At 30.4% G+C, this 12,799-nt stretch overlaps 2 protein-coding genes across 2 annotated transcripts; one reads left to right on the forward strand and one right to left on the reverse strand.

Moving 5' to 3' along the window:
* The first annotated feature begins 80 nt into the window (after positions 1-80).
* Positions 81-9,796, forward strand: LOC130892195 (ATP-dependent RNA helicase DHX15 homolog). Its single transcript, XM_057797419.1, has 12 exons — positions 81-304; positions 362-555; positions 608-815; positions 875-1,025; positions 1,089-1,284; positions 2,264-2,550; positions 3,314-3,489; positions 3,586-3,860; positions 7,706-7,828; positions 8,316-8,506; positions 8,866-9,028; positions 9,389-9,796. Exons 1-12 carry the CDS (start codon positions 255-257, stop codon positions 9,514-9,516), a joined length of 2,142 nt encoding a protein of 713 aa, XP_057653402.1. The 5' UTR covers positions 81-254; the 3' UTR covers positions 9,517-9,796.
* Positions 9,797-10,406: 610 nt separating this feature from the next.
* Positions 10,407-12,286, reverse strand: LOC130892196 (protein lethal(2)essential for life-like). Its single transcript, XM_057797421.1, has 3 exons — positions 12,169-12,286; positions 11,225-11,468; positions 10,407-10,832 (listed from the first exon to the last, which is right to left on the reverse strand). Exons 2-3 carry the CDS (start codon positions 11,465-11,467, stop codon positions 10,506-10,508), a joined length of 570 nt encoding a protein of 189 aa, XP_057653404.1. The 5' UTR covers position 11,468; positions 12,169-12,286; the 3' UTR covers positions 10,407-10,505.
* Positions 12,287-12,799: the final 513 nt, after the last annotated feature.

The raw sequence follows: 12,799 nt of genomic DNA on the forward strand, positions 1-12,799 counted from the left end.
AATGAGAAATAATATTTAGTTGAAAAACTTTTATTTCTGTAGTCTTATTCATTGACACTAGTTGGTAACATTTGACAATCACGGAAATTCAGGAGGTTTTGTGAACAACCGACCATCTTGAAATTTACTCTCTTATTCTTCGTGTTCGGTACTGTGTTGATACCCAGTAAGCCGAATTTCAAGTGATATATTAGATATTACTATATCTGCTGTTTATTAATAACGAAACTAACAATTACTAATTAATTTAAAAAATGTCCAAACGACGGATCGATGTAATAGACCCTTTTATCAAAAAGAAACGGTAAAAGTTATGATTGAATATTTAATTCCTATATTCAAATTTATGATTTTATTGTAGGGAAGAACGAGGCATAAGCATTGCGGTTACAACCGCACCATCCGGTTCATCAAATCCTTACACAGGTTTACCTTATACACAAAAGTATCATGAATTGTTTAGAAAAAGAATTGGATTACCAGTATTCGAGTATAGAGCTGATTTTATGAGGCTTTTAAATGAGCATCAATGTATAGTACTCGTGGGAGAAACAGGTAATTGATTATATAAAATCATTTAAACAGTAAAACAATTTTATTTTCATAGGTTCTGGTAAAACTACACAAATACCTCAATGGTGTGTAGAATATTCGAGGACAGTGGGTACAAAAGGTGTATGTTGTACTCAACCTAGGAGAGTGGCGGCAATGTCAGTTGCTCAAAGAGTATCTGAAGAAATGGATGTACCTTTAGGTCAGGAAGTTGGTTACAGTATACGTTTTGAAGATTGTTCTTCTGCAAAAACTATACTCAAGTAAATATATGTCTGTATTTGATATACCATATTTTTAAATCTTATAATTTTTTATTTAGGTACATGACTGATGGTATGTTATTAAGGGAAGGAATGAGTGATCCTATGTTGGAAGCTTACCAATGTATTTTACTTGATGAAGCTCACGAGAGAACTTTAGCTACAGACATTCTGATGGGTGTTTTAAAAGAAGTTATCAAACAAAGAAAGGTAGTAGTAGATCATTATAAATATTTGAAGAAAAATTAGAGTTTTTCATGTATTTCATTTTAGGATTTGAAACTTGTTATTATGAGTGCAACATTGGATGCTGGTAAATTTCAACATTATTTTGATAATGCTCCTTTAATGAATGTTCCTGGTCGAACTCATCCAGTAGAAATATTTTATACCCCAGAACCAGAAAGGGATTATCTGGAAGCTGCTATTAGAACTGTGATTCAAATTCATATGTGTGAGGAAATTCAAGGTAATATAAATTGATGAATTTTATTTCAACTTTCCTAAGTTTATATCTAAAGTTGTGTATCCTCATTTTCATTTTGTTCAAAAATTATTGTCTCTAAACTATTTGAATATATTGTAAGATGAGTTTAATCTGGAGTCCATAGTACACTTAGGATCTCATCCATAGTAAAATTAAGAAGTATAGAAAATAATTTGTATAAAGATTAAAAAATGTGACTTTATGGTATGGTTTTTTTTACTCACTGTAAAGCTGTTTACTATCTTTGTCTTGACATTTTATAGACAAATAATATGCAATATGTGCAAAATGTATGTTGTATATTTATTTCTGAGGTAAGAAAGTATGACCATGTTTTGGCATGATGAACGAATGAACGAATTATTGGCCATTTGCACTATAAGGTTAACAATGGTTTAAATTTGAACACTGGCTTAATTCTGTTTTATGAATTGCACCATGTGTTGAACAAAGTATAAAGTATTTAAAAGTCAGCAGAAACAATAATTATCACCATTGGTGTTACACAATATTATTGTCTCTGCTCTCATAAGTAACAAGACATTCTTTTGGTTTATTGTGTTAAAAGAATTCACAAAATGGCAACAGTAGAAGCTGCAGAAGACATGAAGGTGATCTTGATTTTCTGGAGATTGTAGATATGGGATTTCCTCTGTATAACAGAGTGAACCATTTTACAAATATAGACAATTTAACCATTTTTATAAGGTTCAGACCTTAAATGCCAACAGTTATTAACATTTTGGAGCAAATTGAGGATAGTCTGTATACTTGGTTGTGTTTTGTAGAATTTTTCACATTCCACATCTGAAGAGGCAATATTTTAAATCTCTTTACTCCTGTTGTATAACATGTCAAAATAATTAAGACATTTTATAATTATTATTTATTTTTTGTATGTAAATAGTATATGTATTGTGATGGTAGCAAGTATAACTAATCATATAAAATATTTAATTAGGTGATGTATTACTTTTTTTGACTGGACAAGAGGAAATAGAAGTGGCTTGTAAAAGGATAAAAAGGGAAATAGACAATTTAGGTCCAGAAGTTGGTGAACTGAAATGTATACCTTTATATTCTACATTACCTCCAAATCTACAGCAGAGAATTTTTGAAGATCCTCCTCCAAATAAACCTAATGGAGCTATCGGTAGAAAAGTTGTAGTATCTACAAATATCGCTGAAACGTCTTTGACCATTGATGGTGTTGTTTTTGTTATTGATCCTGGATTTGCCAAACAAAAGGTAATGAAAATATTCCTATTTACCAAAGTGTAGCAGGAATTTTTTGAGTAAAGATTTGTGTATATGGTTGCTTAAGCTACAACCAACTTAGGAACTATCTCCCTAAGAATAATATCAAATTGATGGAGTTTGGTGATACCAATTCAGAACAAAAATTTATTAAAAAGCTAATGTTTATAGATGAATCTACAGTTTGAGCAACAGGGTTGTGTTGATCATAGAAATGTGATATTTTAGTCATCAAATGGCCTCCCATATCACCAATTATATTTCCAAATTATTGTGAACTAATTTGCAGTAAAATGTTTATCGTCATGGATTTTTAAGAGCTACAAATATTTGTTTGAACATTACAGCTGAAAAGTGATGTAAAATACCTGGGTATTTATTTTTTTTTTTAGGTAAAGAGATAATCTACTCTCTGTATAATTGATTTGGTTTAGCTAAATAAGGTGGAGAGTTTTATAATTTTATCACTTTTTTAAAATAATTATTCAATTTATGAATTTATTTTTCATTATGGCAAAAAGACCTTAAAATTTTAAATGAAATCATTTGATATGTTTTGTCTTAATTAATCTTTTAAATTCAATAAATTATTGTTTGAAACTTCCTACACCTCCACATTTATAATTTTTAGCCATATTGACACAAGTAGATTGGAATTAAGTTTTTATCTTCTGCAAAATATTATCCAATACTGTATAATCTCTACCTGAATTTATTTCAGTATGATTGTGAGTTGAAAAATCATATGTTTCAGGTGTACAATCCTAGGATTAGGGTAGAGTCTCTGTTGGTTTCACCTATTAGTAAAGCTTCAGCGCAACAAAGGGCGGGTCGTGCTGGGAGAACAAAACCTGGAAAATGTTTCAGATTATACACAGAAAAAGCTTTCAAACATGAAATGCAGGACAATACATATCCAGAAATATTGAGGTATTATCATTATAAAAAAAATATAATAAACAGTATTAGTTCTTATCTCTTCTATGCCCCCATATATGTAATTGTGCTGCTTAATCTTTGCTGCAGGTCAAATTTGGGATCAGTCGTACTTCAGTTGAAGAAGCTGGGTATCGATGACCTAGTACATTTCGATTTTATGGATCCTCCAGCACCTGAAACACTTATGCGTGCATTGGAACTACTTAATTACTTAGCTGCATTAGACGACGATGGAAATTTGACAGATCTGGGAGCTGTAATGGCGGAATTTCCCCTCGATCCTCAACTTGCCAAGATGTTAATTGCTAGCTGTAATCACAATTGTTCCAATGAGTTATTGTCGATCACAGCAATGTTGTCAGGTATTTATTTTTCAGGAATAATTGAGTGTCTTGTGATATTATTTCAAGGTTGCATACAACAGATATTTTTAGATGAAAAAAATTTTTTAAATGTAATGTAATAAGTAAGATAGGAGTAGATTTTGTTTTGCATTGATTTTTTTATATAATTCATTGAATATTATTTTTTATCCTCATATCTTTAATTTGTTCTCTGTTTTGGAAATATCTATTATCCTTCTTGATAAGCAATCAATAAAGGACATGACTTTCTGCAGGTATTTGATATTTAGCAACCTTGAAATCAGTATCTGCAAAATTTTAATTTTATCAATCTTTGATTGGATCATCCTAAATTGGGACTGTAGAAATGACTATGAAATTTAATTTTTTTAGTAAATCGATAGAGATTAATAAATATTTAAAATGTGCTGAAAGACAAATTATAATCTTTAGTTAAAAATCATAATATGAATTCCACAAATCATAAACAAATCAAATTACTTCTTATACAGAATTTAAAAATATTTTATGAAACATAGGAATATTAATTTAAAACTGTTAACTAACAATTTACACTATGAAAAAAAGAGGGTAAACCCTATTACACTCGAGCAGCTCGAGTGGTGTTTGTGGTGTGGAATTGTAGAAAATTGTAATGTTTGAGAAAGAAGTATTTTGGTAGCTGATTTGGCAGGCTTGTACTTTTCGAATAAGAAGTAGTCCTGATAAATTCATGAGCCGCGATTTCCTGTCAATAGATCTTGCAAATACTGCTGTAAAATAGTAGTGTAAAATAGTCAAGTTAGCATACTTTCTTCTAAGCTCTAAGCTGTCCGTTTTTGGTCAGCTCTGGGTTGCTTATAAATCGAATTGCTCTTTTGAATCAAGTATCCTCGGGGTATACTTGGAAACTGGGCTCTAGATATGCTAGCAATACTCGTAGGATGGACGAATCTAGACCCTGCAGACGGAGTATACAGCTTTTTGGTTTTAAAGAGGGCTCTAAGTTTCTGTGGAGCAGTTTCCTTGATTATTTCGACCACAACTTCAACCCCCAAATCAGACAAAAAAATCAGCAGCCTGAATCTTTGCTGTGTCAACTTCAATCACATTGCTTTTATCCCATTTCAGAATGTTTCAGTATCAATGGTAGTAAACTGTTTTTTCTATGTTATGTGTTGTGTATCAATATATTAATTTTATATTATCCATTCATATTGCAAACACCGTTTTATATAAAATTATGGTTTTCTTAAGATTACTCTGACAATTTTGAGCCTAATGTCACATTAACACCACATCGTATTTCGTATGATTTTCTATAGCTATCATCTTTGACAAGCTTAAATAAGTCAAAATTTGATATTTGCATGAATTCTACTTAAAACAAAAATGATGATCCAATCTTTCTATACAATTTTTGATTGTATAAGATAAAGATAAAATTGAATATCCATTGGATAGTAACAATTATAAAAATACTATATTTCTATGGATATAATGGGAGGCCATTAAAATAAAGTTTAAATTTATAGTAAATTCTTCCAAATTTTCTCCTTGTCCATTATGCCATCACTACATTTTTTCAGAGAAATATTTAGAACAATGTATCCATAATTCAAAAAATAGTAAAAATTAAGTAAAAGAAATTTGTGATCAATAAATACAGTAAATTATTTCACTAAATACAAAATAAAAAAAAACAACAAAAATTAATATTTCAATCCACGAGTGGAAGAATTTCTTCTTTTAGAACAATGATTTGTCGCATGGTGTATTGTCATAATGATAATTCGCTCATTTTTCAGATCTCATTCTTTCCACTTTGTTATGCAAATGTTTCAATACCTATTTGCAAAATTCAGGATGGTTCCCATAGGACAATGTCCTTGATATTCGCTATTCCATTGATCTTTTTAGAGCGAGGTAATTTGTTTTCCATTGACAACTATGATTTTTTTCTGGATCTGAGTTAAAAATGATCTTTCAGGATTTCTTTTTGTTCATCAGTGCAAAATTTCAAAGCATATTTGGTATAATCTAGTCTCATTTTTAAATCACTTTTCACAACAATATTTCAAGTTGCTTCCTTAGCTTCCCAATAGTTGCTTCTTAGAATGAATGAATTGGTCTATTCACATTTTTATCAGATTCAAACTGGTCATTGATTGTCTCAACTCATGAGGGTATAAGATATACTAGTTGAAATAGATGTGGCAGGAGTAATTGCTGCTCTACAAATTCATTTACTATTTTTTGATCACGTTTCGTATAGTTTAATTATCTTATCTATAATTAATATGAAAATATTGATATGTCTAATAGAAAAACATAAGAGGAGTTCTCGATCCTTATTCAGCTGGCTGAGTATATCTTCATTATTGGTATGTGCAGTCCACGAGATCTTGAGGATTCCCTGATAGCACCACAACTCGAACGTTTCTATTTTTTTATGATGTCAGCTCTAAGTGTTCTTAACCATATCTGAACTGTGAGGTTTCTATTAGTGAAAGTTGGTTTCCATTTGCTAGTATTCCTCCCATTTCCATGATTAATAACATTTTGCGACTGAGGAATCAATGCCATGGTGACTTTTTTAGGGAATCTTGCAGATCTTTAATACAGTGGTTTTCCACCTTCTGTATCCTTATGTCGTTGACTGTATTTTGGTTCATCCGTCTGCAGGTTAATTTTTTAACCCCAACGCTAGAGGGTACCCTTTACTTGCCAGCTCTTTCACCCAAAGCTGTTGACCAGTAAATAGGAAATACTTATTCCAGCGTTTTAATTCTGCTTTCACCCCTCACGCCAATAGAAATACTAATAAAGATTTAATATAATATCTCCCTATCTTTCAGTGATAAAGAAATGTTCTGCACCTTTGATTATTATATAACCTTTGGCCAAGTTTTCAATATTAGACATTCCAATATTTTTTAAAATCTTAAAACAACTTATGTAATAAATTTGGGGTGCTTGAATCAAATGAAAACCACTTACAACTTGAAATTACTTTTATACATTATTTTTATAAAGTTTATTGAGTAATATTTAACAAAAGTTATATTTCCAGGGTAGATTATGAATAACTTCTTGGTATATTTTCTAGTAAAAAACGTATTTTTCTTATTTAGAATTCGTAATTTGATTGCGTAAGTGCGTTTTCATATTTAAATACAATATAAAAAAATCTCATATTTTTGACATTTACACACCAAACAAGCAGAGCATGTAATTTTGTTGATTAAAAATGTCAAATACATGAAAAAAAATATATGTAGAACGTTTTACATAACAAGAGCGCAACTCTCTGTTGAAAATAAGTCACAACAAAATTCGTTTGACCTTATGGTGCAAGCTAGTTTCGTTTTAAAGAGTAAAACTATAGATATAGTAATCTTAATAATACACTGGCTCCGTAATTACCACATACAATGTGTTGTATTCTATTTACGATTTTTTACTTAGAACTATTCAACCTAATCAATTGAATATATGTACATATTTTATCTAATAGCTATGTTGAACACGCTGTTTACACTACCTCTACACCAACACTCATAATTACTCTGTATAACAATTTAGCTTCAGTCTCTGAAGACGGTAACTTGGTTAGGGTAGGTGTGCTCAGTATGAATATCACCATCGGTTCCAAAAATTCCATCTTAACTACATAGCTATGTAAAGTGATATTTACTATATTTCTGGTTATACTATAATGGCTTAATTTTTTGTCGTTGCACTCTTGTTGACAAAACGTTCTGACTAAGGGGTAGCTCTGTAGGAAGGGCCTGAGTGGCGTACATCTACTATATCGATTGGATACGGGCATTGCCCTTTTGGTTGCCCGCTCCAATATTTAGTCTCGCAGTGTTTCGTACGTCCAAATGAAGCAAAAAAAGCAGCTGATGACGCTAAGATGCGCTTCGCACACATTGATGGAGATCATCTCACACTACTCAACGTCTATCACGCATTTAAACAAAGTAAGTATTATTTTGAGTATACATTTATTATAAAAATATAAAATATAAAATTTTTTTGGCGTTTAGTACTACGTGGTATAACGGAGACATACGGATTTTCTTGTCATTTACACCTTTGTGAAGTAATAGGCATTGGAGTTCGTTAAGTGAAGCCATAATTTTTCCTAATTTTTCACTTTTTTGTTACTTCGCTGAAGATACTGAATTTTTTTAATCGCCTTCCCCATGACTGGTTCCAGGTATTGGGGCAATCGAAGTTTTTATAGTAACCATGTATTCTGTTTAGCACAGAAACGATTTGAATAATATTTTTAATATTATAATAACCATTCGGTTAGGGTCATTGATTTGAATTTAAAAAATTCACTTTACATTGCATCTGATTAAGCAAATTGAACCACATCTTTACTACCTTGGACAATTGGTTTTTGAACAACTGTCTTTTCGGAAGATGTATAGCAGATATTAAATATATTTTTTCAACTAGGTATGGAAGAACCACAATGGTGCTACGAGAATTTTGTCAACTACCGTTCGTTAAAATCCGCTGACAACGTTAGGCATCAACTTTCTAGAATTATGGATAGATTTAACTTGAAACGTACCTCTACAGAATTTACAAGCAAAGATTACTACATCAATATTAGGAAAGCTCTTGTCAATGGATTTTTCATGCAGGTTTGTATTCATGTTTCTATTGGTAATAAATTAAACTCTCAAGTAGTTCTTTGAATAAACCAAGTTATTGATTCTGTACTGGATCCTTGATAAAGTCTGGAATAACTTTGATTTCCAATCTTTAAATACAGTATCTGTCAGTTTCTTCGACTTTTAAATTTTTTGACTCTAATAATAGAACATTTTTTGTCATTGTGTTGACAAATTGGAAATTTAAAATTTGAGCTATTCATATACATTTGGCACCTACAACTTCTCAACTTTTGACGTACTAAAATAGTTCAACTATATATTATTTTCTAATGAGATCTTATATTTTAAATATATGAAAATAAAATATAATAATTTTTTGTGTTTAGGTGGCACATCTTGAGCGAACAGGACATTATTTGACAATTAAAGATAATCAAATAGTACAACTCCATCCATCCACATGTTTAGATCACAAACCAGAATGGGTCATCTACAATGAATTTGTACTAACTACAAAAAATTATATTAGGACTGTCACAGATATAAAACGTAAGTTATATAGTTATAGTAATTATTTGGGCTAAACTAAAAATATGGAATTACTTCGATAATTTTTTATCATGGTCTGTCCTTTGATATAGAAAGACCTTGTAACCGTAGAGTAGATTCAATGAAGTATAGTATCTGAGATAGCCTTCAGGGAGTTAGTTCCTCCAAATATTTGCCTACAATGACAAGAGCGATGTCATAGTCACAGTTGTGACTGCTCATGACAAGTTCAACTGTTGTACATGTCCAATTGATGTGTCAGGATTCATACAAATGAAAGGGATCCTAATTAAATAAATTTGTAGGGTAGTTTATGTATGTATTTTGGTTTGCTACAAATATATTTATTTTCTGTTTCAGCTGAATGGTTATTAAAGATAGCACCACAATACTACGATCTCAACAATTTCCCACAATGTGAAGCTAAACGACAATTAGAAATTCTCCAGAATCGATTAGAGTCCAAACAATATCAACAAGGATTTTAAAAATTGTTATATAAATTCTTGACGACATTAAGCAAACTTTTCAATAACTATTATATACTGATAGAATAAATGTGTTGAATCCATTCCAAAATAAATAGTTGGGCTGTAACTCTGTTCCAAGGGTTATGAGAACAGTTTCGTATGATTGAAAACTAAGCTTTCAATGTATATTCTAAACCTTTTCATGATTGCATTAGTTAAAATCTAGTTATTTCTTGTTTTATATATCTCATATAAGGTGTATTACATTTCACATTAAATTATGTTTGAAATAAAGAAATGGAGTATTTTTTCAATGATTTTTTTAAATTTGCTGTTAACTGCCTACAGGAATTTAGATCACATGGAAAACTTTGTTATCAGTTATTAAAATATAGGCGTACTATGCTGAACAGACCTTGAATTCAAATAGACCATATAATGAAAATGAGATTGATGAGGAAAATAGAAAATAAAACAAAAAAAACAATAAGAAAAATTTAACCAGTTAAGATAAAAATGATAGAAAAACCAAGAAAAAAATCGATTGATAATGAGAAAGTACCCACGAGTCAAAGACGATAAAATGGAAAGGAATAAAAGATATAAAGACATTGAGAAAAAATAATGTTAAATCCTTAATCAAAGATCCCTAAAACTCATAGTGATCTAGATTTGGATTGAATAAAAAAAATATTGGAAAATTAAGTTGTTTTTCTTGAAAAGTTCTTCAAGACTTGGTTAGATTGTCATTCTTTTTCGTGTACTGGTTTTTTCCAATATGATTAAGTAATTATCGAATATTCTAGAGTATTCTGAATGGCTATAAAAGCGGCGAACGATAAGACAAAGCCCAAGATATTTCTTAAATGATTAATCTTGCAGGAAGGAAGAAAGCAATTGCAAACAAATTTACATTTAATACTAGTTTTATTTGAAAATTAAATGATATATATATAGTTTTTTTATAAATCAAATAAGAATTTTAAAAAATCAGCCTCATTCGTAACTTAAGCTTGTGGGGAAGGACTTTCCACTACTGGCGTTACAGTGTTCTTAGCAGGTCCAGTTTGCGTTATGGGAACTACTCTTTCAGCTGAAGAGGGTTTCTCTTTTCTTTTTGGAGCACTCACAGTCAAAACTCCATCGGAAGATAATGATGAGATAACTCCTTCGGCATCATGCGTTTCGGGTAGGACATATCTTCTGACAAAGTGCCTCATAATAAAACCGTGTTCATCTTGTTTCTCTTCATGTTTACCTTCTACGATGATACTGTTACCGTTGGTCTTTACGGTAATTTCACTTGGCGTAAATTGTTGGACGTCTAAAATAACCTAAATATAAACACATATTGTTAAGTTATTTTTTTACAACATAAGCTGCTTTCCATTTACAGTGAAGTGAACTGAGGCACTCAATTATGTATCTTACTCGTACCGAAAGAAACGACAACTAAAATAATATTTATAAGTTTATTTAAATCAATGTCTGTTTGCAATCATTTAGTATTCTTGATTATTTTGATGAGAAGATCCAATAACGTGGTGTCCTAAGTTCACAAAACTCACTAAAGGACACAGTCTCAAGCTTGTGCAGATTGCTGGTTAAAACTCAGAGAATAATATGAATTTTGATGCAAATGGAAAACAGCTATAATCATAATGATGAACTCTAGAGTGGTAAATTCCAATTAAATTGGAAATCGTAAACTAATAAAAAACCTTACTTGAAATTTGTCTTTATCCTGAGTGATAGTAGATCCGGAATCTTGTCTTTGAAGACTGGTAGGAGTAGTAGTCCACGGTCTGATGTAGTTACATAGTCTTGATCTTCTGGGTATGGTGCTTAGTGAATTAATTAGATCGTCCCTTCTCAATCCCAATCCAAACTGTTGATCCAGAAGACGTGAAGGACGAAACATGTCTTCTTCGTCCCACCAATCACGAAAGAGGAGAGGTACCATAGACATTCTTACAAAAAAAATTGAAACATAATTTAATCGAATAAGTAAATATGGTCAAATAATAGATCTACTCTTCGCGAAAACACAGTATTTAGTAAGTTCTTTAATTAATTAGATACTTCGATTGGTTTTTAAATTACCTGTCACTAATCCGGGACAGGTACCTATTCAATTAAAGGAAAGAATAATTTGAAGATGATTTTAAATTATTGCGCCTATTCATTTCAATTTTTATAGTTAAATCATTGATACTTTTAGTATCTCTTACAATTAGTTTCTAAATCTTTTTTATATTAAAGTCCGGTCAAATTAGACCAAAAAATGAGAGTAAGGCTACATAAATTCCCATGAAGCTGAAAATTAGTAAAATTGTTTGAAATATAATTAAACATTAAATTTGTATGCATATGCGGTTAAGACATCATTCTGAATAATTTTGTTTTCAATTTTCCAATATCTCCATCGTAAAGCACAATATCTATAATTAGCTCTATTTGTGAACTCATAGATTTCAGTTTTCGGTTCCCGTAAAAATTTAAATTCCACAAAAAAAGAAAATATAGTTTAGTTTTTATTTTAAATCGACACATTGTATATCCTTTTTTTTATTTAATAAGTTCGTTTTAAGCCCTAAAGAAAAACTCACGTACAACTTTTAAGATATAAAATTCACCACGATTTGGTTAAACTAAACAAGAAATAATCACCTGAAGTTTTGTTTTTCACCTTACTTCACCACTCACAAGTTTGATCTAAAATAACTAGTTTATTCGGTAGCCAGCAATTATATATATCGCAATGTATACATTTGGTGGATGCAACGCTATTTCTGGCTATTTCTAGAAAATTTCGAAAGATGAATCAAAAATTAATGGATTTGGCAACTATTCAATTTTGAAGTTTTAGAAAAAAAGCACTCATCTTCTAAAAATAATTTTGTGAGTAACTAATCGAAAATCGAAAACAAAACATAATATTTCTTTGGCTATTATAAATTCTTTTCAAAACGAAAATTCATTTTATTAGTAAAATATCTATATAAGTACACTAAATATTGCATGAAAATATACATTGAAAACTAAATGTAAAAATTAATGAAAACATAATTACTTGACTCAATAAATGAGGCAAATAAAAGGTAATAGAAATTATGAAACGAGTAATCAAAATTGCGAAATCAGACAATTCCAAATCGAAGAGCACATAGTGATACACAACACTCAAAGTTAAAAATCTGTTGAAATAATTGTAAAATAAAGTCCTCCAAAGTTACGCCTGAAACAATTAAATTGTTAAAAAACGATAATAAGGGAAAGAACAAGCTCATTACTAAATAGA

This window comes from Diorhabda carinulata, chromosome 4, assembly GCF_026250575.1.
Source record: "Diorhabda carinulata isolate Delta chromosome 4, icDioCari1.1, whole genome shotgun sequence".
NCBI classification, from domain to species: Eukaryota; Metazoa; Arthropoda; class Insecta; order Coleoptera; family Chrysomelidae; genus Diorhabda; species Diorhabda carinulata.

Excerpts from the sequence above, each read along its gene's own strand:
- LOC130892195 (XM_057797419.1), top strand. The coding sequence starts at position 255 with ATGTCCAAACGACGGATCGATGTAATAGACCCTTTTATCAAAAAGAAA. Across the intron at positions 3,490-3,585 it reads ACATATCCAGAAATATTGAG|GTCAAATTTGGGATCAGTCG; the intron begins GTATTATCATTA and ends TCTTTGCTGCAG. Across the intron at positions 8,507-8,865 it reads TCAATGGATTTTTCATGCAG|GTGGCACATCTTGAGCGAAC; the intron begins GTTTGTATTCAT and ends TTTTGTGTTTAG.
- LOC130892196 (XM_057797421.1), bottom strand. The coding sequence starts at position 11,467 with ATGTCTATGGTACCTCTCCTCTTTCGTGATTGGTGGGACGAAGAAGAC. Across the intron at positions 10,833-11,224 it reads AGGATAAAGACAAATTTCAA|GTTATTTTAGACGTCCAACA; the intron begins GTAAGGTTTTTT and ends GTTTATATTTAG.